The sequence below is a fragment of the Erythrolamprus reginae genome, chromosome 1, assembly GCF_031021105.1.
Source record: "Erythrolamprus reginae isolate rEryReg1 chromosome 1, rEryReg1.hap1, whole genome shotgun sequence".
Taxonomy (NCBI): domain Eukaryota; kingdom Metazoa; phylum Chordata; class Lepidosauria; order Squamata; family Dipsadidae; genus Erythrolamprus; species Erythrolamprus reginae.
In genome coordinates, this window is record NC_091950.1 from 143,739,839 (window position 1) to 143,762,792 (window position 22,954).

Sequence of the window (22,954 nt, forward strand, 5' to 3'; positions counted from 1 at the left end):
CTATAGCGAGGGTCTATCCGCTGATTTTCCACTATTTTCTTCCTCATCCTCTGACTGGGACCACTCCCCCATTGTCATATAAGCCCCCTCTAATGGTTCCTCAGGTTCACTCAGGTCACTTTCCTCCTTGCTCTCGCTCTCTGCATCAGCTGCCAACCCCCGTGACATGACCTGAGGTGCACCAGGAGCATAAAAAGAATAAGTATTGCTGGAGATCACCATAAAATCTTCTCTGTTGCCCTCTGAGAAAAAAAATGCAATAAAAGATCCAAGGCCCAAGAACCCATCAGTTAACCCACCTTTGCAGGATCCTCTTATAATTCTACAGAGTGGATAAAAAGATAGACACCTCTGCCTACTATCCTTGTGAGGCTTGGATATAACCAAGAAACTACATTCAACTGTCCTTTTGTTTCATTTCAGAAGCAACTTTTCCCACATTGGCTGGAAAAAAGCAGACTGGGGAAGGATTATTCTTAAAGTGTTTTATTGCTAGGGAATGTCTTCATATGCTAATTTATTTATTTATTTTATTATTTATTTATTAGACTTGTATGCCGCTCTTCTCTGAAGACTCGGGGCAGCTCACAGGGTACAATATAAAACAATGTGTACACAAATCTAATTAATTAAAAATATAGGCTAAGATCCCATAATATTAAAAACAGTCAACCAACTCAGTCACAACCACACATCACATTTGGTAGTCAGGGGGGACTAATCTAATTGCCCCATGCCTGGTGACATAAATGAGTCTTAAGACTCTTGTGAAAGGCGAGGAGGGTGGGGGCAGTGCAAATCTCTGGAGGGAGCTGATTCCAGAGGGCCGGGGCCACCACACAGAAAGCTCTTCCCCTAGGCCCCACCAGACGACATTGTCTGGTCAACAGGACCTGGAGAAGACCAACTTTGTGGGACCTAACCGGCCGCTGGGATTTATTCGGCAGAAGGCGGTCCCATAAGTAATCTAGTCTGATGCCATGTAGGGCACCAACACTTTGAATTGTGACAGGAAACTGATCAGCAGCCAATGCAAGCCGCGGAATTTTGGAGAAACATAGGTATATCTAGGAAGACCCATAACAGCTTGCACAACTGCATTCTGCACAATTTGAAGTTTCTGAACACTCTTCAGAGGTAGCCCCATGTAGAGAGCATTGCAGTAGTTGAACCTTGAGGTGATAAGCGCATGAGTGACTGTGAGCAGGGTCTCCCTTTCCAGATAGGGCTGCAACTGGTGCACCAGATGAATCCGGGCAAATGCCCCCCTTGACACAGCCAAAAGTTGATGTTCTAGAGTCAGCTGTGGATTGAGGATGATGCCCAAGTTGTGGACCCTCTCTGAGGTGGTCAGTGATTCTCCCCCCCAGAGTAATGGACGGACAGATGGAATTGTCCGGGGGGGGGGGGAAACCCACAGCCACTCCATTTTGTCAGGGTTGAGTTTGAGCCTGTTAGTACCCATCCAGACCCTAACAGCCTCCAGGTACCGGCATATCACTTGCAATGCTTTGCCAAGTGGACATGGGGTGGAGATGTACAACTGGGTGTCATCAGTGTACAATTCACCCCGTGTCCTTGGATGATCTCATCCAAAGGTTTCATGTAGATATTAAATAGCAGGGGGAGAGGACTGATCCCTGAGGAACTCCACAAGGGAGGAACCCAGGGGTCAACCTCTGAGCCTCCACTAACACCGACTGAAACCGACCAGAGAGGTAGGAGGAGAACCACTGTAGAACCCATTACCAACCCCTGCAGTCGGAGCAGAAGGATATCATGGTTGATGGTATTGAAAGATGCTGAGAGGTCAAGGAGCACCAGGATAGAGGGAAAACCCCCTATCCCAGACACTCCAGAGATCATCCATCCGTGTGACAAAAGCAGTTTCCATGCTGTAGCTGGGCCTGAGACCTGACTGTTGAGGGCCTAGATAATCGGCTTCTACCAAGGACCGCTGGAGCTGGAGTGACATTGCCTTCTCAACAACCTTCCCCATGGATGCTAGTTATTGAGTACATCTGGGTCCAGTGAAGGCTTCTAGAGGAGAGGGTGCACAAATGCCTCCTTGTAGGGAGCCAGAAAGGACCCCCGCCCCTCAGAGTGGCATTGACAATCTCCTGGACCCAGCTCCATGTCACCTCCCTGCTGGCCGAAAACAGCCAGGAGGTACACGGGTCCAGCAAACAGGTGGCGGAACTCACAGCTTCAATGGCCTTGTCCACTTCATCAAGTGTCACAAGGTCAAACTCCTCTCAGACAGATGGGCCCCTGTCACCTCGACTGAATCATTGTCAGCCAACACTGCATTCCAATTGGAGTCAAGATCCATCCGAATCTGAGTGATTTTATCAGCGAAAAACTTATTGAAGTCCTTGGCGCTCCATGCAAGTGTTCCTCACCTCCCACCCAGATTAAGAAGGGAGAGGGTCATCCTAAACCAAGTGGCCAGGTGGGATTATGCTGATGCAATCAAGGCAGCATGATACGCGCATCTTGCCGCCTTGAGCGCCACTTTATAAGTCTTAACTGAGCTCTTAAAAGTGTCCGATCAGACTCAGATTTACTTTTTCTCCAGCGCTTCTCTAGACATCTCTTCTGGTGCTTCAACACCCAGAGTTCCTTGGTAAACCAAGGAGTTCTCCGGGGTCTGGTGCCACAGAGAGGTCGCAGCAGCACAATTCAGTTAAGAGCCTCCGTCGCAGCCATATTCCAGGCCACAGCAAGGGACTCTGCTGAACTGTGGATGAGTGAATCTGGTAAAACCCCAAGTGCCCTCAACTCACCTCTCTTTTTTTCCTCTCCTGCTGCTGCTGCGAGCGTATCGCTTTTTTCCTCTTTCCTCCTTCCTGGCCTTGGACAAGCTTCTCTCTCTCCTGCCCAGCTCCCCTCCAGCCTCACATGACTACCTCCTGAGGCCAGGAAGAAGGAAAGGGGAAAAAAAGCGAGGAGTGCACAGCAGCAAGAGGGGGAAAAAAGGAGAGTCAAGCTGCTCTGCGCCAAAGCAATCTGAGCTGCAGGCCTTTTCCTGTTGCGAAGCCCTCATTCCACCCACAGCTGAGATGAAAAGGTATTGTGCAGGAATAATAACCTTGTGACTCTCCCTCGGCTTTCCAATATGTTTAAATCCCCCCTCCCATCCTCCTCCTCGGAAAGCCGCAGGGAGACCAGCACCGGCAGGAGTTGTGTGTGTGTGTGTGGGGGGGTTGTCCCTTTTCCTCCCCCCTCTTTTCTCAGCAGCTGATCGGCACCTGTTTGCCTAGCTACCCAGCCTAAGGCGGGAGCGACCCAGGAAGTAGAGCACGGGAAACACGAAGCAAATTGTCACCCCAGCTAGCAACACTAGTGAGGTTGTAAGTCGAGGACTTAACAGTTCACTTGAATGATGATGATCATTCAAGCCACTCCCACCTGGTCACATGGCCGACAAACCTACCCAGTCACGTGACCATCAAGCCACACCCACAAAATAAACCACACCCACAGTGTGGCAGTAAAATTTTTGGTTGCCATTAATGTATGTATGTATGTATGTATGTATGTATGTATGTACATATTTCCCAGCTCCAGGTGTACAGTTTCCTTAATTTGATTAAAGCATTTCATTAGCTGTCTTTTTTTTTTGCACAAGAAATCTTATTTCTACTGTGAAATTTTGCTATTGCCTAAGTAATCTTGATCTTAGACAAATACTTTCTATTAATTCTCATTGAGCTGCATTGCAACTTTCAATATTTAATTAATAAATCTCCTTGAAAAGTTTAGCTTGCCTTTGAGAAGTTGAAATATATTTGAAATAATATTGAGTGTGCAAATGGACATCTCTAACTTTCCTTATATGATAGAGCTATTTCACCCATAGACTTGTTGTCAGTATTATTTATTAGTGACTGTATATATTTGTATTTGTTTATTTCTTATTATCTCTCAAGTGCTAATAATGAGATTGACCCAAGGAAATTTATTCATGAAGAAGCAATTTTATGGGGGTGATAGATTTTTCTTTTTTAAAGCATTCGTGATGGAATGAATGAATGAATGAATGAATGAATGAATGAATGAATTTGGAAAATAAATACAATTGGAAAGAATACCTGCCTCTAAATAAATCTCATAAAATATGGCAACTTCACAAAATTGAAGAGGAAGGCAAAAATGTGCAGGAAAAATGAAAGGCGAGGCAAAATTGGACATAAGTAATCTTTACTGAAAGCTCACAAAATATATGGGAACTCCATTCTTTTAAAAACATCATCCAAAATGATAAAGTACATATTGTGGAGCAGCGGTCCCCAAACTATGGCCCGTGGGCCGGATGCGGCCCTCTGAGGTCTTTTAACCGGCCCATAGCAGCACACGAGATTTTACCGATCGATATAATAAGCTCCCGAATCTCCTGTCCACTCACCGCGGTCGGCTGCTGAGCGAGGAGGAGGTGCAGAGGCAAGAGGAGGGGAGGAAAGCGGGCCTGCAATTGGCCCCTTTCTTTGCCGCCTTTAGGGAGAGAAACTGCTGCTGCCCTATGGCAGAGCAGCAACAGTTCCTCTCCCTAAAGGCGAGAAAGAAAGGGGCCAATTGCAGGGCCGCTTTCTTCCCCGCCTCTTGCCTCTCCACCTCCTCCCCACCTTCTCCTCCACAGTGTGTGGACAGGAGATTCAGGAAATTGGCGATTCAAAAACTCCACTGAAAGTCACAGCTAAGTGCACCATGGCTAGGTGTGGGGGGGGAGGTGGCTGCTTGCAAACCCCTGACCTCCACTGCCTCCCCCCCGCGGCACAAGGCAAGCATACCTCCACTTCTCTCTCTCTGCTTCTCTGGCAGGCACCGCCTCCGCGACCTCCCCTTCACTCTGCCCTTACAGCAGCTGCCATTGGTGCAGCGACAGCGACGGCTCCTCTCGGACCGGGCCCCACCAGCGGGTGCCGCTTTCCGCACAACTTCAGTCTTCTCTTGCTCCGGCCGGCGCAGCCACCTCGCTGCTGGCACAGGCGGCGGGGACCGCCCTGTTCCCCTTCAGGGCCTCTTTGACAGCCCTTCCCGGAAGAGGTACCACGTCTGCCTTCCCAACAGTTCCTGCCGCCGGCACGCAGCTCTGCTCCCCCGAAGCCTGGCGTTGACTCTGGAGAGCGGGCTTTGGTCTCTTAGCATCAGCGGCTGCCACGGGGCCGTTGTTGTCGTTGTTGCGGCGGCTGCCCTGTGCCGGCCAGCAAAGCTGTCGTGGCGGCACAGGGCAGCTGCCACGACAACAACAAATAAGGTATGTGCAGTGTGCATAGTGATTTGTTCATAGGGTTTTTTTTATAATCCGGCCCTCCAACAGTCTGAGGGACAGTGAAGTGGCCCCCTGTGTAAAAAGTTTGGGGACCCCTGTTGTGGAGTAACCTACTTAACTCTACTGGAATACATACTAAGCCTGGGCAGCAAGGCAATGTAATGGGAAATGTAATGAAATGGGAAATAAGTGACTTTGCCACTAACCATATGGTAAACCTTGTCTGCAAATCTGATCGACCAGAGTGGGGAAATTCAATGAAGAGCACACAAATGCAAAGACGGTTTCCACACTATCCAATTTGTTTTTACATAGTGATATTTCAATACATGTCTCTGTTCAACAAAGATCCATGGGCACTAAATCACTTGGATTACTTTTTTGGGGGGGAGGGGGGAGTTGCAATTTTGGATTTTGCATAAAGCAGCCACTGAGTGTATTGAAAGAAAAATCCAGAACAAGAGGTAAGACAGAAGCATCTTGTATATATTTTATTACAAAAATAATAAAAGAGAGAGAGGCGGCATATGTATCCAATAAAAAACAAACAAACAAACAAATAATAGAAATAAGAGATTTATGTCACATACATTGAAGCAACATTTATCGAGTAAAAATATCAGAGGAGACAGACCAGATCAGACATTGGTAGAAATGATTTCTCTTTAATATAGATGTTAAGAATTAGTCTTTATGATTACAAAACAATCCCAGTTTTTAATTGGTTTTACAAAAAATATAATATCTTGCAGAAATATTTAAATTTATTTATTTTATTTATTTATTTATTAGATTTGTATCCCGCCCCTCTCCATAGACTTGGGGCGGCTCACAACACAATAAAACAGTTCATAACAAATCTAATAATTTACAATTTAAAATATTTATTTAATATTTTATTAAATATGTTTTTGTTGTCAAAATATCACTGAGCTAAATTGTGATAGTCCCTGAAATGATTGTAAAACTAATTCAGTCAAGTAGTTTTCCAAGCAGAAATGTGTCAGAAAACCACACTGTTAATCTACACATATTTACTTCTATATTTCTATATTTTACTTATATTTTCACAGTATTCAGTCTTTGGTATAAAAAAGAGCACATTTCCCACCCTCCAGCATTTTTCTGAAGGCAGCTTTTACCTCCTGGTTCCTTAGGCTGTAGATTAAGGGATTGATCATAGGAGTCACTACAAGATACAACACAGAAGCCATTTGAGTGGCGTAGATAGACTTGGTCGGTTGTGATTGTGTATACACAAGGCCAGCACATCCATAGAAAACAGTGATGACCGTGAGGTGAGATGTACATGTGGAGAAGGCTTTTCTCCGAGATTTGGTAGAGGTCATATTTAAAATAGTAATCAGGATACTAATGTAGGATGTGAGAACAATGACCATTGTTGTTATTATAGTGAAGCCAATAAATATAAATTTCAACAAATTATTTAAACTGATATCTGAACAGGCAAGTTGTAATAGCGCAGGACCTTCACAGAAAAAATTCTTAATGATATTTGGTCCACAGAAGAACAACTGAGATGCAGGAATGATATGAAGTAAACCATGTACAACCCCGGTAATGTAAGAAATGACTACAAGTTGGACACATTTTATTTGGGGCATGGTGATCAAGTAGACAAGAGGGTGACAAACAGCCACATAGCGATCATAGGCCATGATAGCTAGGATGTAACTTTCTGCAGTGGAAAATACAGCATAAAAATAAAGTTGAGTAAAACAGCCTGCAAGAGAAATAACCTTTTTATCTTTTACAAGATGGCATAGGAAGTTTGGGGTGATAGTTGATGAACAGCAGATGTCCACAAATGATACATGACTGAGGAAAAAGTACATTGGTGTGTGGAGTTGAGGACTGATCCAGATTAAGACAATCATGCCCACATTCCCTAATAGGGTAATAGCATAAAGAATAAAAAATATCACCAAGAGGATGAGTTGCAACTGTGGATCATCAGTCAATCCAGTGAGTATGAATTCTGTCACCTGTGTTCTATTTGCCATTGAATATAGAAACACTTTGTAAACTGAAACAATGAAGTAATCAGAATTATATATTATTTGACCAGTGGAAAGATTCAAGCAAGAATAAGATATGCACTATGGTTTCAATCAAAATAAAATTGCACCTGTTTAAAATGTAGTCTAGGACTCATCACTCAAGGTGGATTCACGAGAGGAAGGAGAATATATAATATAACATCCATGTTCTTTGTCTTATACTTGATCAAAGTACAAATTATTGATGTGCTGAAAGAACACATGGACCAAGAATGAAAAGCCACCTTCATATGATGTGACAATAACATTAATTATCTTCCTTAGTATAATTAAAGAATAATCATATGGAATACAGTAAGAAGTAGGAAGATAGTTCGTGATCTAAGGATGAGGCAAGACAATTTTGTCTTGTATTCCTCAAATATCTGGTAAGCAATAAAAAACAAAGAAGTCCTCAACTTCTTCTGAATGCTGGTGGCAAAACTTTATCAGATTGTACCTGATAAATGATATAATCATTAATCACCAGTTTCAACTAGAATTAGTTGTAAAAATGATAGTTTCTCCATCTTTAATATATGAGAAGTTCAAAATTCTCACCTTATTCTGATAAAAACCAAAAGATCCCAAACAGGCTAATTTTACCTATTTACTTAGATCTCAGCGACATCAACAATTGTTCAAAGCATTCCTTCTTTTCTGAACACAGCTAGGTTGTTTCAATATGAAATCTGTGATGAAATGCAGTTATCTCCCAATTTCAGGATACAGGGCTTCTTAATATAGTCATATAATTTCCTCGCTGTCGTTTGGTCTGTTGAGAAAATCTTATTTCTAGTGGGAAAACCTGTTTGTCCCTAAGTAGTTCTGAACTTAGACAAATGTTTTCTGTTAATTCCCATTATCAGAAAGGGAAACTGCACTGTAATTTTTCTTTTCTTTTTTTTAAAATAAAGTAAACTTTATTGAAACACATAAAACACAAACAATCAAACTCACACAGAAAAAACCAGAAAACATTAAAACAAAAGTTGGACATTTTTGTGACATGCCTGTAGTACAAATCTAGTGGTGCTTATTTACTATTACATACATTATATTTACATATGTGCATCAAGTTTTAGCAAATATTTTATTGTGCCAGATGCAGAATAAGAATCCAGACAACAAGAGCTGGATTTAAATGGGTCACTTTATTAAAGTTAAATGAACTTTAACTGATTATCAACCAAATAACCAGGACCTGCAGAAGCCACTAAACAATTTGGGGCAGAAATAATTCACGAATCACCTTCCTGGGCAACTATGAGAGTAGCTCCTTGCTGAACAAGGAGTTCAGGCCACACCCTTAAAGCGTGGTTCTTGGCTACACCCTTAAAGCGTGTGGGAGGAACTCACCATCCAATCCCTTTCAGGTTATTGGGGTAGGTGATTACCAAGGGCACCCCCTCTCCAATCACCAAGGTTGTGCAGACCTATAGTTCCTGGTGAGAGGCAGCTCATCATCTTTCAAGAGATTCCCTAATGGAGAACACCAGTTGCTACCGCTGCCCATTTCCACCCCTAACCTGCCAATCCCAGTGACCAAAGGGAAAGCCAATTATCAACTTATAACAAAATGTGCCTCACCCCCTATTCAGTCCACTCTCACTTCCCAGTGTGGAATAGGCGAAAAAACGGTCATATCTAAAGCGCTGAAACTGCAAAAAAATCCTATTCGGCCTCCGCGGATGACCCCTTCAGGGCACACTGTAAAATAGGGAGGGAGCACGGGTGTCTGCTTCTCAGTGGCCAGGGGGCTAAAGGAGGAATTGCCTCGGGCACAGCCCTATTTATAGGGCTTGCCTGGCATTCTGCCTGGCAGGAAATTCTGCGTGCGGAGGTGCGCAGCCAGCATCGGCGATCTCGCGAAGCCTCGCAAGATCAGCAATGCAGCAGAGGCGGAAGCGCTGAGGCCATGTTCTGTCCAGGCCCCGATGCACTTTTGACTGGCCACTGAATGCGGTCAGCCTGCATTTGCACCAGATGCAGAATAAGAACACGGACAACAAGAGCTGGGTTTAAATGGGTCACTTTATTAAAGTTAAAGGAACTTTAACTGATTATGAACCAAATAACCAGGACCTGCAGAGACCACTAAACAATTTGTGGTGGAAATAATTCACGAATAACCTTCCTGGGCAACTATGACTGTAGCTCCTTGCTGAACAAGGTGAAGGTAGCTACCTTCACCTGGTTCCTGGCCACACCCTTAAAGCATGTGGTTGGAACTCACCATCCAATCCCTTTCAGGTTATTAGATTAGGTGAATACCAAGGGCGCCTCCTCTCCAATCACCAAGGTCGTGCGGACCTATAGTTCCTGGCAAGAGGCAGCCTTTCTTGAGGAGGAATCTTTCAAGAGATTCCATAAAGGAGAACTCGATAAAAGCAATTGTAATCAGTAACACAATACAAGTAACAAGGCTTCTAATTGAATTACACCTTCATAATTTTGGATCCCTTCAAAATGGGATGCTCACAGCACGTGTTAATCACTTTACTACGAAGCAACAAACAGGTATCTTCTTATTGGCAAAATGGACCAATGAAAACAAAATGCATATTGTAATAACCGAGAAACACGGTCTCCAAGTTAAACTCTTTATTTCTCTTAGGCGCGTAACGAGCGGCTGAAACACTTTCACTCCAGGCGCAAGTGAAGCAGAAGGCGCGTAAGACAGGGAGCGCTTCTATTTAAAGACTTTCACCCAGCAACAACCGGCGGCTGACAGCTCTTCCATTTTGGCGCCTGCTACAGCGACCAATAGGAAGCAGGTAAACAATTCCTATGGGTTATAACGATTTCTGCTTAACAACACCGTTTAACAAGTTAACCTAGATATAGAAAATTATAGAACTTTCAGGATTCAACACCCCTCCCCCTTCTGGACAGTTTTACAGATATTCACTCGGACAAATATGTGACAAAGTCGTCCAAATGAGTAGGTCTTCGAGGGGTCCGATCCGATCGCCGGGGGTCGCTCATGACTTGCGTATCCACCGACGAAGATGGTTCCTCACGTCCAGCAGACGCATTGCTTCCACGCCCAGGAGATGGCAGAACAGAGGCAGCGCTGGAGTGGCCATTTCCCCCAGGTAAGTCCCAATCAACTGGTTCCGGGTTCCTGTTAGATCTCGTGTAAGTCCCTGTGGGGAGTGGATGAGTGTTAGCCCTGTTTCCTCCGCTCTCGGCTTTTTCCACTCTTCCCCGAATGTGGTCTATGTGCCTCTTCCAGAGGCGGCCATCCAGTAATTTGACCATATACGTTTTGGGACCCATCTGATCTTGAACTATGCCACTTTCCCAATGTTTACCAGCATCAAAATTCTTAACATATACATTTTGCCCTACAGCCACTGCACGCTCAGGCATTAACACATTGTCCGGTCTTAATTTAATATATGAGGGGTGCAGCCTATCAAGGGAGGACCTCAACCTTCTCCCCATAAGCAGCTCAGCAGGACTTTTTCCGGTAGTAAAACTGGGCGTTATGTGTTGGGTCAGCAGGAATGTATCTAATCTTTCCTGGATGTCACCTGGAGCTGACCTCTTAATGGCCTCTTTGGCCACGCGAACATACCGTTCCGCCGTTCCATTCGACCAGGCTGCGTGGGGAGATGTGAGTGCGTGCCGGACTCCTAGATTAGCTAAGAACACCTCAAACTGTTTAGACGTAAATTGGGCCCATTGTCCGAGACTAATATGTCTGGACACCCATGCGTTGCGAATAATTTCCTTAGCGCGTTTATCACTGCGGATGAGGTGGTAGATGTTAACAGCACTATGTCAAGCCATCTTGAGTATGCATCAATCACAATTAAGAACATGTTGTTCCCTACTGGCCCCGCCAAATCAATGTGCACTCTTGACCATGGCCCTTGGGGACTGTCCCACTGTGCAGGGGTGGTTTTAGGTGGGTCTGGCCGTGTTTCTTGGCACTGGCCACATGTTGCCACCCAATTCTCTATTTCTCTGTCCAAGCCAGGCCACCATAAATATCCCCTAGCCAATGCTTTCATTCGCACCACCCCTGGGTGTCCCTCATGCAACATTTTCATTACCCGAGGCCTCAGAGCAGCGGGGACGACTACTCTCCCCCCCCCATAATATGCAATCATGCATAACCGATAGCTCCAGCCACTTTGTCTTGAATTCCCCTACTGAGGGGTCGTCTCCATTTGATGGCCAGCCTTTTAGAATATAATGCAAAACTCTGCTCAAAACCTGATCCCGCCTGGTTTCTAAGGCAACCTCCCTAGCAGTGACCAACAGAGTTCTATCTAACTCAATGAGGAGCACCTCTGATGCTGGAGCTGGGTCCTCTACCCTCTGTCCCAATGGACAGCGACTAAGGCCGTCTGCGTGGTTGATAGCAGATCCTCCTTTATGAATAAGCTTGTAATCATAGGCAGCTAGAAAGATAGCCCATCGGGACATGCGGGGAGACATGAAAGGAGGGGTTGGCCGTCCCGTGGCTAACAGACCCAAGAGAGGCTTGTGGTCCGTAGTTGGAAAGGTCTCCCTAACAGATAGTGGTGAAATTTCTTCACCCCGGCCACCAATGCCAAAGCTTCCCTGTCTATCTGCGCGTAATTGCGCTCAGCCCCAGACAACGTTCTCGAAAAATAGGCAATCGGGGCTTCCTGACCATTAGGGAAGATATGGGCCAATACTCCACCCACCCCGTACGGAGAAGCATCGCATGTGAGCCTCAGGGGAAGTGTCGAGCTGTATTGAATCACTAGACTATGGGATGACAAGAGATATTTCACAATATTAAACGCCCGTTGTTCCTTCTCACCCCACTCCCACGATGTCCCTTTGTGGAGGAGTCGATGAAGCGGCTCAGCTGCGGAGGCTTTCTGTTTTAAAAAAACAGAGTAAAAATTTAATAGCCCCAAAAAGGCTTGCAGCTCCGCCTTACAGGTTGGGGCAGGGGCTTCTTTGATGGCTCTCACCTTTTCTTCCGTGGGGTGTATGCCTTCAGCATCTATACGAAACCCTAAGAAATCCACCGAGGGAGTTCCCCACACACATTTTTCCGGCTTTAGTCTCAAACCCTTGTCCCTCAATCTCGTGAGTACTTGTCTGATCCTAGTATGCAGCTGGTCAGAGTTGTCACCACAAATCAATATATCGTCAAAGTAAGGGACCACCCCATTAAGGCCCCCTAACAAGCGCTCCATTAACCTTTGAAAAATGCCAGGAGCAACACTAACCCCAAATTGTAGATGAGTACACTTGAAGGCACCTCTGTGTGTGACAATAGTTTGAGATAAAGCAGTAGCCTCGTCAACGGTTAACTGCTGGTATGCCTGGGCAAGGTCCAGCCTCGCGAAGATTTTACCAGAACCCAATGTGTGCAACAGCTGCTGCACTACTGGAATGGGGTACGAGTTGTGCTGTAGTGCCTTGTTAATGGTTGACTTATAATCCGCACAAACTTGAAGCGAACCATCTGGCTTAAGTGGGGTTACTATCGGGGTTTCCCAGGGAGCATGTTCAACTGGTACCAGTATGCCCTGTGCTTGCAGTTTAGTCAATTGAGCATCCAACTTACTGAGTAAGGGCAGCGGCACCCTGCGTGGCTTTAAGCTTAAGGGAGGAACAGTAGGATCTAACGAGAATGATATGGGAGGCCCTTTAAAGGTACCCAGGCCATCACGGAAAACCTCAGGGAATTCATTCACAAAATTAGGAACAGTTGTACAGGTCAATTTGTTCAGGCCGGTGACTGCTAACCCCAAAGGAGCCATCCAGTCCAAACCCAGAAGGGAGTGATTAGCACCTTCCACAACTAAAATAGGCAGAACATGGTGAATGTTCCTAAAGGTTATAGGTACCCTGGTTTTACCCAAAACCCTAATAGGGTGACCCTGGAAGTCATTGATTGAAATGTCCAAAGGCTGTAAAGAGTCCCGTGACAAACCCGGTACATACAGATGCAATTTATGCCATGGCATTAGAGTATATTTGGAGCCAGTGTCCAACTCCATATGGCATGGCTGATGGTTTAAGAAAAGGGGGACAATAATTTTATTTGGGGCAGGAGGGTAAATCCCAGAGTCAATGAGAGCGCGGTTACCTCTGCCGTTCCATGGTCATCGGTACCCCCGTCCTTGTGGCCGGAAAGGACGGTAGGATCATTGAGACGGAAAAGTAGGCTGTTGACCCTGGTTGGAAGGGATGTCATCGGGCAAGGCAGCTCTGCAAGCAGCTGCGATGTGGCCTTTCTTCTCACATCTGTGGCAAAAGGCGTCCTTAAAGGGGCATCGGGATCTCGGATGTTGACCCTTGCAACCGGCACAGGCAGGAAGAATTGATCGGGCTTGTCTGTCCGGAGGTCCTCGCAGGTGACAGCAGTGTTCGTCATAGTCGTCGTAGTCGGAGAGCTGATAGTCATTCTGGCGGTGGGCAGAGGCACGCTGAGTATCTGAGATTTTAAAAACTGTCTGCAGCTTGTCATTAGATTTCAAATCAGCTGCCGCAGCTGTTTGAGCAGCTTTAATCACGTCCTGTAAGGACGAGTCTTCAGTTGCCAAAAGCTTGTTTCTTATCGTGACGTTCCGCATTCCAAATATAAGGGCGTCTGTCAATCTCGCCTCAGGATTGTCAAATTGACATTTTGCCAAAATAGTGCGCAAACGGGTCGCGAATTGGTTAATTGTTTCCCCATCCGACTGAGCCATACGCGAGAATTGGTGTCTGTAGACTATCGCTGGCTTAGTAGGTTTAAAATGAGCAGCCAATTTGGTTTGCAACGTAGTCCATGGCACAGCATTAGGAGGCTCAGGATCTGTCAAAGTCCCTGCTAACTCAAATATGTGCGTGCCACAATAGTTCAAAAATAAGGCACGTTTTCTGCTATCCTCAGCAGTATGCAGACTTGCAGCTTCCAAGAATATTTCAAATTTGGCCATATAGGCCGACCAAGTGGACCTCTCTGGGTCAAACAGCTCCGGAGGCTGAATAATTGAAGGGGTCGACATACTGATTTTTTTCTAAAAAAAAAAATCACCTCTAAGACCCTCGTCGCCAATGTAATAACCGAGAAACACGGTCTCCAAGTTAAACTCTTTATTTCTCTTAGGCGCGTAACGAGCGGCTGAAACACTTTCACTCCAGGCGCGAGTGAAGCAGAAGGCGCGTAAGACAGGGAGCGCTTCTATTTAAAGACTTTCACCCAGCAACAACCGGCGGCTGACAGCTCTTCCATTTTGGCGCCTGCTACAGCGACCAATAGGAAGCAGGTAAACAATTCCTATGGGTTATAACGATTTCTGCTTAACAACACCGTTTAACAAGTTAACCTAGATATAGAAAATTACAGAACTTTCAGGATTCAACACATATACTCTCCTTTATATATGCACTGTTAAGCATATATCATTATTATTGTGAATTATTTTCTTATTTCATTTATATTATTTATTTATTTATTTATTTAATTATTTATTTATTTACTTATTTATGTAAGTATCTATTTTGCAATTACTGAGAAAAAAAAGGGGGGGTTAAGGGTTCAGGTCCGCACAATGGCCTTGGGGCCCCAGACCCTGTTAGGAAGGAGGGTTTAGCTAAAGTGGGGAGGGTTGAATTCTGTGGTACCATTTGAAACATATTCAAATGTCTTTATCTGTGTAAACTCACTGTTATTTATCAGTATCTTATAACATTTCAATTATTACTGTTACTATTATTACTAACAACAATAATTTGTAACTACCCACAAGGGGTCAAGGGGGTGTCCGGTCCCATGCAATGGCCCCAGAGTCCCCCTTATTACACTTCCCTGATAGCCAAGGGGGGGGAGCAATATGAAGAACTGAGTGCGATGAAACAATGTAAATTAGCCTGGAGCAAGGTTAGGCAAAGCCAGCCCCCCCAGGACACAGGGGCCCAAAGCCAGCCAACTCAGGAGCTCCGGGAACCGAAGCCCACATGCCTAAGAAGAGCTGCTCTACCCCCCTGGCCCAGGCATATGCCTATACAGATATTGTGACCAGTAATTATGAGAGAATTAAAAACTCTCTTTACTGAATTTAATTAAGGGAATGATTAATAAGTTAATTTATTTATTTATCTAATAAATAATTCCTAATTCAATGTAGTTTATTAACTTGATGATTCTAAGTACTTAGTTTATCAATTTTAGAATAGACCAGCGAATAGATCATGATTGTTAATAAAATAATAACTCGCCATGAGAAAGGAGGCACAGAATTCCCATTATGAGTGATGATTAAATCACACTAAAATAAATCAAAGCTGCACGCTTCAAGCAAATTAAATAAATGAGCTTCATTCAAACAGGTAGATTAGTTACACTAGCAACCCACTTCACTAATCCTTAAAATTAATCTATTATTACTGATTGTTATTGTTATTAAGGGACTTATATATGTATGTACACTATGTCAATGACCAAATGGATGAAAGCTCCTGCCCAAATAAAATTGGTGGATTAGTTTCATGAATTTACTGAAACAAACTCATTGGTCCTCCTTCAATTAATTTAACAACCTGATCAGGCGAACGTTTCCTTGACCATTTAATTTAAACCTTAATATATAAGTGGAATTCTGTCGTATTCAATAGTAATGTGCTGGAAAAATAAGTAGCCAACTAAAGAGCAAATGCAGCGATAAAAGACAGCGATACAGACCGCTGAGCCCTGGCAGGAACCACCAGGCAGTGACTACCTAAAAGAGGGAATAATTTTCTGATGGGACGCTGCTTAACCACCCCCCTGGACCTTAACCCTGAAAACCTCTTTGTGTGTCCTGGTCACCGATCCAGGTGAGACCCAAAAGACTTCCTTGCTTTTCCGCAGTGCTCATCCTGGTCGCCCATCCAGGTGGGACCCTCAGAATCCCTGCTTAGCACCTGAGATGCCCCAGGCAAAGCTGCTGCCCAAGCCATTGCAGCTGCTCCAGAACGGGAGATGAGCGGTGAAACCACTCCTCCAAACCTGGGAGCAGCCTGAAGCAAGGCTGTGCCATGTGGAGGAGCAGGCAGAGCTTTGTGGATGCGTGTCTGCTTTTCAGTGGCTGGCGGGCAAAAGGAGGAATTGCCCTGGGCGCATCCCTATTTATAGGGCTTGTCGGGCATGCTCCCTGGCAGGAAATGCCACAAAGCCTCGCGAGATCGAGAATGCAACAGAGATGGAAGCACCAAGGCCATGTTCTGTCCAGGCCCTGACACAATTTCAACTGGCCGCTAAATGCGGCCAGCCAACATTTCTGGCATATCTTTTGGTTTCCCTTTTGTGACTGATTCTCTGACGTTTACTTCCCATATTATTTAATATTTATTAATTCTCTGATTTTACTCCCCCCCCATTTTCTCCATCCAGTGATAAAACCTACTCCAACAGTTAATATACTCTTGCTCATCTATATTTTTTATTTCTTTGGTTAAACTATCCGTTTCTGTACACAATGTGATTTTTTTCAATTATATCTTCCTCAATAGGCAAATTTCCATTTTTCCAATGTTGTGCAAGCATTATTCTCGTTGCTATCATTATGTAGAGAGCTAGAAAAAAAATGTTTTTTTCACAAACTTTTCACGTGTTATACCTAACAAAAAAAGTTCAGGTTTCTTTTCTATTTTTTCCTCTAATACTTCTTCTAGCCATATTTGGATTTCCCCCCACTATCTTTTAACTTTGTCACAACTCCACCACATATGGTAATATGATCCAAATTCTTTGTTGCACCTCCAACATCTAGGTGAGTACTTTTTGTCTATTTTAGCTAATTTTGTGGGGGTTATATGCCACCTGAAATACATCTTATACCAGATTTCCTTATAATTTGTGGCTAATGTTATCCTTTTGTTTCTACTCCACATTTGTTGCCATTAGTTTAGGGTAATGGGGTAACCAAAATCCTGTACCCACTTAATCATATTTTCTTTCATTTGTTCCATTTCCATTTTATGGAGGGCTCCAAAAGGAGCTAAAGCCACCCTCTAGATGGCGGAAAAAAGAGATATTCCCTACATGCCACATAGAGCCACAACTCTCCTGCTTGGACTAGGGCTTCTTCCCTCTCACCCTGAAGGAGGAGGAGAGGCAGAAGCAGGGACAGCTGAGACAGCAAAGAAATGCGCAAGAGCATTGTAGATTATCCAGGCTAGCTAAAGGGTAAGAAAGAAATATGTTCTATGTGAGAACAGCTTATTTGAAAAATAAATAAATAAATAAAAGAAAGAAAAAAGGAAAAGAAAAGCCAATTCAGTAAAGCAGTGAAAGTGATGTGCCGGTGTCTGGAGGTTGTTGGGGTTTGGATGGGTGTCAACAGACTCAAGCTCAACCCCGACAAGACTGAGTGGCTGTGGGTCCTGCCTCCAAGGACAATCCTACCTGTCCATTCATTACCCTGGGGGGAGCTTCTGCCCCCCACAGAGAGGGTCCGCAAATTGGGCACCCTCCTTGATCCACAGCTGAGCTTAGAATACCATCTCTTAGTTGTGGTGAGGGTGAGGTTTGCCCAGGTCTGTCTGGTGCACCAGTTGCAGCCCTATTTGGATTGGGAGTCTCTTCTCACAGTCACTCACGCCCTTATCACCTCAAGGTTTGACTAGTGCAATGCTCTCTACATGTGGCTACCTCTGAAGAGCATTCAGAGACTGCAAGTGATACAAAATGAAGCCGTGCAAGCAGTCATGAGCATGCCAAGATAAGCCCATGTTTCTCAAGCACTCTGTGAGCTGCATTGGTTGCCCATTGGTCTCCGAATGCAATTCAAAGTGTTGGTTATGACCTATAAAGTGCTACATGGCATGGGACCAGATTACTTACAGGACCATCTTCTGCCTTATGTATCCCAGTGACTGATTAGGTCCCACAGAGTCGGCTTTCTCCAGGTCCTGTCAGCCAGGCAATACTGCCTGGTGGGGCTTAGGGGAAGAGCCTTCTCTGTGGCAGCCCCAGCCCTCTGGAGTCAACTCCCCCTGGAAATTTGCACTGTCCCCATCCTCCCAGTCTTTAGCAAAGCTCTGAAACACATATTTGTCGACAGAGTTGGGTCACTAAGAACTTTTGATATCCCTGGCCCAAGAATAATGAAGAATGAAGATGAAGAATAATGAAGATGAATGTGGATGTCTGTTTCTTAAATGTGTAGGGGAGGGGGTTAGAATTAATGTAAATGAGATTTTTATGTTTTTAGTAGCGAGTTTTTAGTACTTTTAAATATTTAAATATTAGATTTCTTTATGTATTGCACTTTTTGTTGTGAGCCACCCTGAGTCCAAGGAGAAGGGCGGCATAGAAATTTGATTGATTAATTAATTAATCAATTAATCCAGAATTTCCATCCATGGAAACCTTTTTACTTTGTGGCAGTCAATTCTGTTAAAGTCTAAACCACCAATCTGACTGTGTAGTTGTCTGTGCCTGCATTATGGTGAATTCTAGTATATGCCATGTTCATTCACCTCCAAAGATCCTGCCACTGTCATTAATTAATTAATTAATTAATTACATTAATTAATGTAAAAGGAATCATTCTTAAATAGACATTTTGCAAAAGATTTTCTGAGAATAAATCTATGTGTAAATTCAGCCTAAACAACATTAATTAATTAATTAATTAATTAATTAATTAATTAATATTTTCAGGGTATTAAAATACATGCACATGTTTTCATTCATCTTTACTTAGGGTATCTTCCACTTCATTGTTTTCTTTTTCAGAGCTTTCTTTACCTCTTCATTCCTAAGACTATAGATGAGAGGATTGATCATAGGAATCACAACTGTATAGAAGACAGATACAACTTTGTCTCTCTTCAAAGCATAATTGGAACTTGGACGTGAATAGATGAAGAGGATGGAGCCATAATACAAAGTGACAGCAGTTATGTGAGAGGCACAGGTCGAGAAGGCCTTGAGTCTCCCTTTAGTGGAACGTATCTTCAAGATGGCTGCCAGGATGAGGACATATGAAGCAAGAATAAGCGCCAGGGGTGAAATTACATTAGAGACAAGAATGAAGAACAGCAGTGCTTGGTAGCTCTCAGGCACATTGCAAGAAAGTTTGACTAATGGAGGTAGGTCACAGAAGAAGTCATCAATTATGTTTCCATTACAGAAGCTCAACATGAAAGTTTTGATAGTTATTATTGTAGAATTGATGAAACCACTGAGATATGAGAGTGTCACCAGTCCTGTGCATAACTTTCTGGACATGTAAGTGGCATACAGCAGTGGGTTTGTAATGGCCATGTATCGGTCATAGGCCATGGCTGCAAGAAGATAGCATTCACTATAGGCAAGGCCAGCAGAGAAGAAGAATTGAGCAGCACAACCTCCAAAGGCAATGCTCTTGTCCTCAGAGATGCTATTTACCAGGATCTTTGGAGAATAGACAGAGGAATACCAGAGATCCAGGAAAGATAAGTTTCCAATGAAAAAATACATAGGTGTATGGAGGTTAGGGCTGCTACAGATAAGTGCCATTAATGTGATGTTCCCTGTGAGGCTGGCTATATATATTAATAGAAATGTTACAAATAGAATCAGTTGTAGATTTTGGTTGTCTGTGAATCCCAACAGGACAAAATTCATCACCGTAGTCTGATTTTCTTTTTTCATGAAATATTAGGATTAACTGTTGAATAAAATAAAAATATATACCACAGTTATTTCATCAGATTAGCATAAATTCTTCAAGTGCTATAAATACTTTAACATACTAATTGCAAAAATTAAACATCTTCCTAAAAAAATGTTGGGGGAAAATACACCTATGTTTGATTATGTCCTAACAGTGCAAATAAAATTTGGATTTAGAGGAAAAAATAGAAAACTTCAGTTTCTTCGGTTTCTGCTAAGTGGAACTTACATTTTTTTCTCTTCAGGATTCTTGATGTTTGACAGTGGCAGGAACTTTGGAGGTGAATGAACATGGCATACTAGAATTCACCATAATGTAGGCACAGACAACTACACAGTCAGATTGGTGGTTTAGACTAACAGAATTGACTTCCACAAAGTAAAAGAGAATAGAAAGGTTTCCATGGATGGAAATTATAGAGAGAAAAACTGGTTAGGATGGCTAGGAAACTCTGAAAAATGATGTGGGAGAGAGATAAAGAGGAAGAGAGAGGGAGAGACACAGAGAGTGAGAGAGAGAGGAAGAGAGAGAAGGAGAGAGAGGGAGAGGGAGAGAGACACTGACAAACTGAGGAACAAAAAAGGAAACACATAAAAACAGGAGCAGAGGTGTTAGGCCAAATCTGCAAGGAAAAAGTCTGGAGGGCTAAGGCACAGAATGAACTAAGACATAGAAACATAGAAACATAGAAGTCTGACGGCAGAAAAAGACCTCCTGGTCCATTTAGTCTGCCCTTACACTATTTTCTGTATTTTATCTTAGGATGGATACATGTTTATCCCAGGCATGTTTAAATTCAGTTACTGTGGATTTATCTACCACGTCTGCTGGAAGTTTGTTCCAAGGATCTACTACTCTTTCAGTAAAATAATATTTTCTCATGTTGCTTTTGATCTTTCCCCCAACTAACTTCCGATTGTGTCCCCTTGTTCTTGTGTTCACTTTCCTTTTAAAAACACTTCCCTCCTGGACCTTATTTAACCCTTTAATATATTTAAATGTTTCGATCATGTCCCCCCTTTTCCTTCTGTCCTCCAGACTATACAGATTGAGTTCATTAAGTCTTTCCTGATACGTTTTATGCTTAAGACCTTCCACCATTCTTGTAGCCCGTCTTTGGACCCGTTCAATTTTGTCAATATCTTTTTGTAGGTGAGGTCTCCAGAACTGAACACAGTATTCCAAATGTGGTCTCACCAGCATTCTATATAGCGGGATCATAATCTCCCTCTTCCTGCTTGTTATACCTCTAGCTATGCAGCCAAGCATCCTACGTGCTTTCCCTACCGCCTGACTGCACTGTTCACCCATTTTGAGACTGTCAGAAATCACTACCCCTAAATCCTTTTCTTCTGTAGTATTTGCTAACACAGAACTGCCAATACAATACTCAGATTGAGGATTCCTTTTTCCCAAGTGCATTATTTTACATTTGGAAACATTAAACTGCAGTTTCCATTGCTTTGACCATTTATCTAGTAAAGCTAAATCATTTACCATATTACAGACGCCTCCAGGAATATCAACCCTATTGCACACTTTAGAGTCATTGGCAAATAGGCAAACCTTCCCTACCAAACCTTCCCCTATGTCACTCACAAACATATTAAAAAGAATAGGACCCAGAACAGACCCTTGTGGCACACCGCTTGTAACCTGACTCTGTTCAGAATACTCGCCGTTAACAATAACTCTCTGATGTCTACGCTTCAGCCAGCTGCAAATCCATTGAACTATCCAGGGATTAAGTCCAATCTTCACTAATTTATCTATCATCTCTTTATGTGGAACCGTATCAAAGGCTTTGCTGAAGTCCAGGTAGGCAATATCCACGGCACCACCTTCATCCAACACCTTTGTGACATAGTCAAAGAAATCAATGAGATTAGTCTGACATGATTTGCCTTCAGTAAAGCCATGCTGATTTGGGTCCAATAAGTTATTGTTTTTTAGGTGCTGATTTATCCTCATTTTGAGTAGAATCTCCATCATTTTAACTACCACTAATGTCAAGCTAACTGGCCTGTAGTTACCAGCTTCTTCTCTACTGCCCTTCTTGTGGATAGGCACAACACTGGCCATTCTCCAATCCTCAGGAACTTCTCCTGTTAACAAGGATTGGTTAAACAAATCAGTCAGGGGGGTAGCAATGACAGATCTGAGTTCTTTAACAACTCTGGGGTGGATGCCATCTGGACCCATTGCCTTATTTATCTTTAATCGTTCAAGTTCTTCTAAGACATCGGCTTCTAAGATCACTGGAGCTGAATCTGTACAGCTGGAAGCAATGCTATATCCCTCTATAGTATTATTTTGTAAGGTGTCTTTTGAGAAAACTGAACAGAAGTAGCTATTGAAATGGTCAGCGATCTCCTTATTCCCATTAATGCATGTATTATTCCCGGTACTAAGCTTCCTGATGCCGCAGTTTTTCTTCTTCTTATCACTAATATATCTGAAGAAGGTTTTATCCCCCTTCTTTACAGATTTGGCAATTTCTTCCTCTTTTGAGGCTTTAGCAGCATATATTATCTGTTTTGCCTCCTTCTGTCTCATTTTACAACAAATGTCAAAAATAAAAAAAAAATTTTTTTTCAATATATAAAGAACAAGAAGAAAGTGAAGGAAAGGTTCAGTCCATTAAGGAAAGAAGATAGCAAGAAGGTAATGGGCAGCAGGGAGAAAGCAGAACTCTTCCTTTGCACCTATCTTCAAAGCAAAAGTAAAAATAGTCTAACCTATCAAAAGCAGCATCGTGGAAGACAGAATAGAATTGCAGATCAAAATAGGCAAGGAATTGGTAATATAACATCTATTTTTTTAAAATGAGTTCAAACTCCTGGACCAGATGATTCACATCCCTGGGTACTTAGGGAGCTAGCAGATATTTTATTTATTTATTTGTCAAACATGTGTAGTAGTTTGTATAAACATAACATAAGTAAAAAGTAATGCTGAACATAATCTTACAGAGCTACTGGAACATGGAACAT

The 22,954-nt window shown here is 43.2% G+C and overlaps 2 protein-coding genes across 2 annotated transcripts; both read right to left on the bottom strand.

The window, feature by feature from the left end:
* On the bottom strand, positions 1-7,296 carry LOC139166180 (olfactory receptor 5J3-like). The gene is made up of 3 exons (XM_070749452.1): positions 6,415-7,296; positions 4,973-5,194; positions 1-171 (listed from the first exon to the last, which is right to left on the bottom strand). The coding sequence occupies exons 1-3, from the start codon at positions 7,294-7,296 to the stop codon at positions 1-3; spliced, it is 1,275 nt and encodes a 424-aa protein (XP_070605553.1).
* An 11,707-nt stretch (positions 7,297-19,003) lies between these two features.
* On the bottom strand, positions 19,004-19,939 carry LOC139166241 (olfactory receptor 9G19-like). Its single transcript, XM_070749586.1, has one exon. It carries the CDS (start codon positions 19,937-19,939, stop codon positions 19,004-19,006), a length of 936 nt encoding a protein of 311 aa, XP_070605687.1.
* Positions 19,940-22,954: the final 3,015 nt, after the last annotated feature.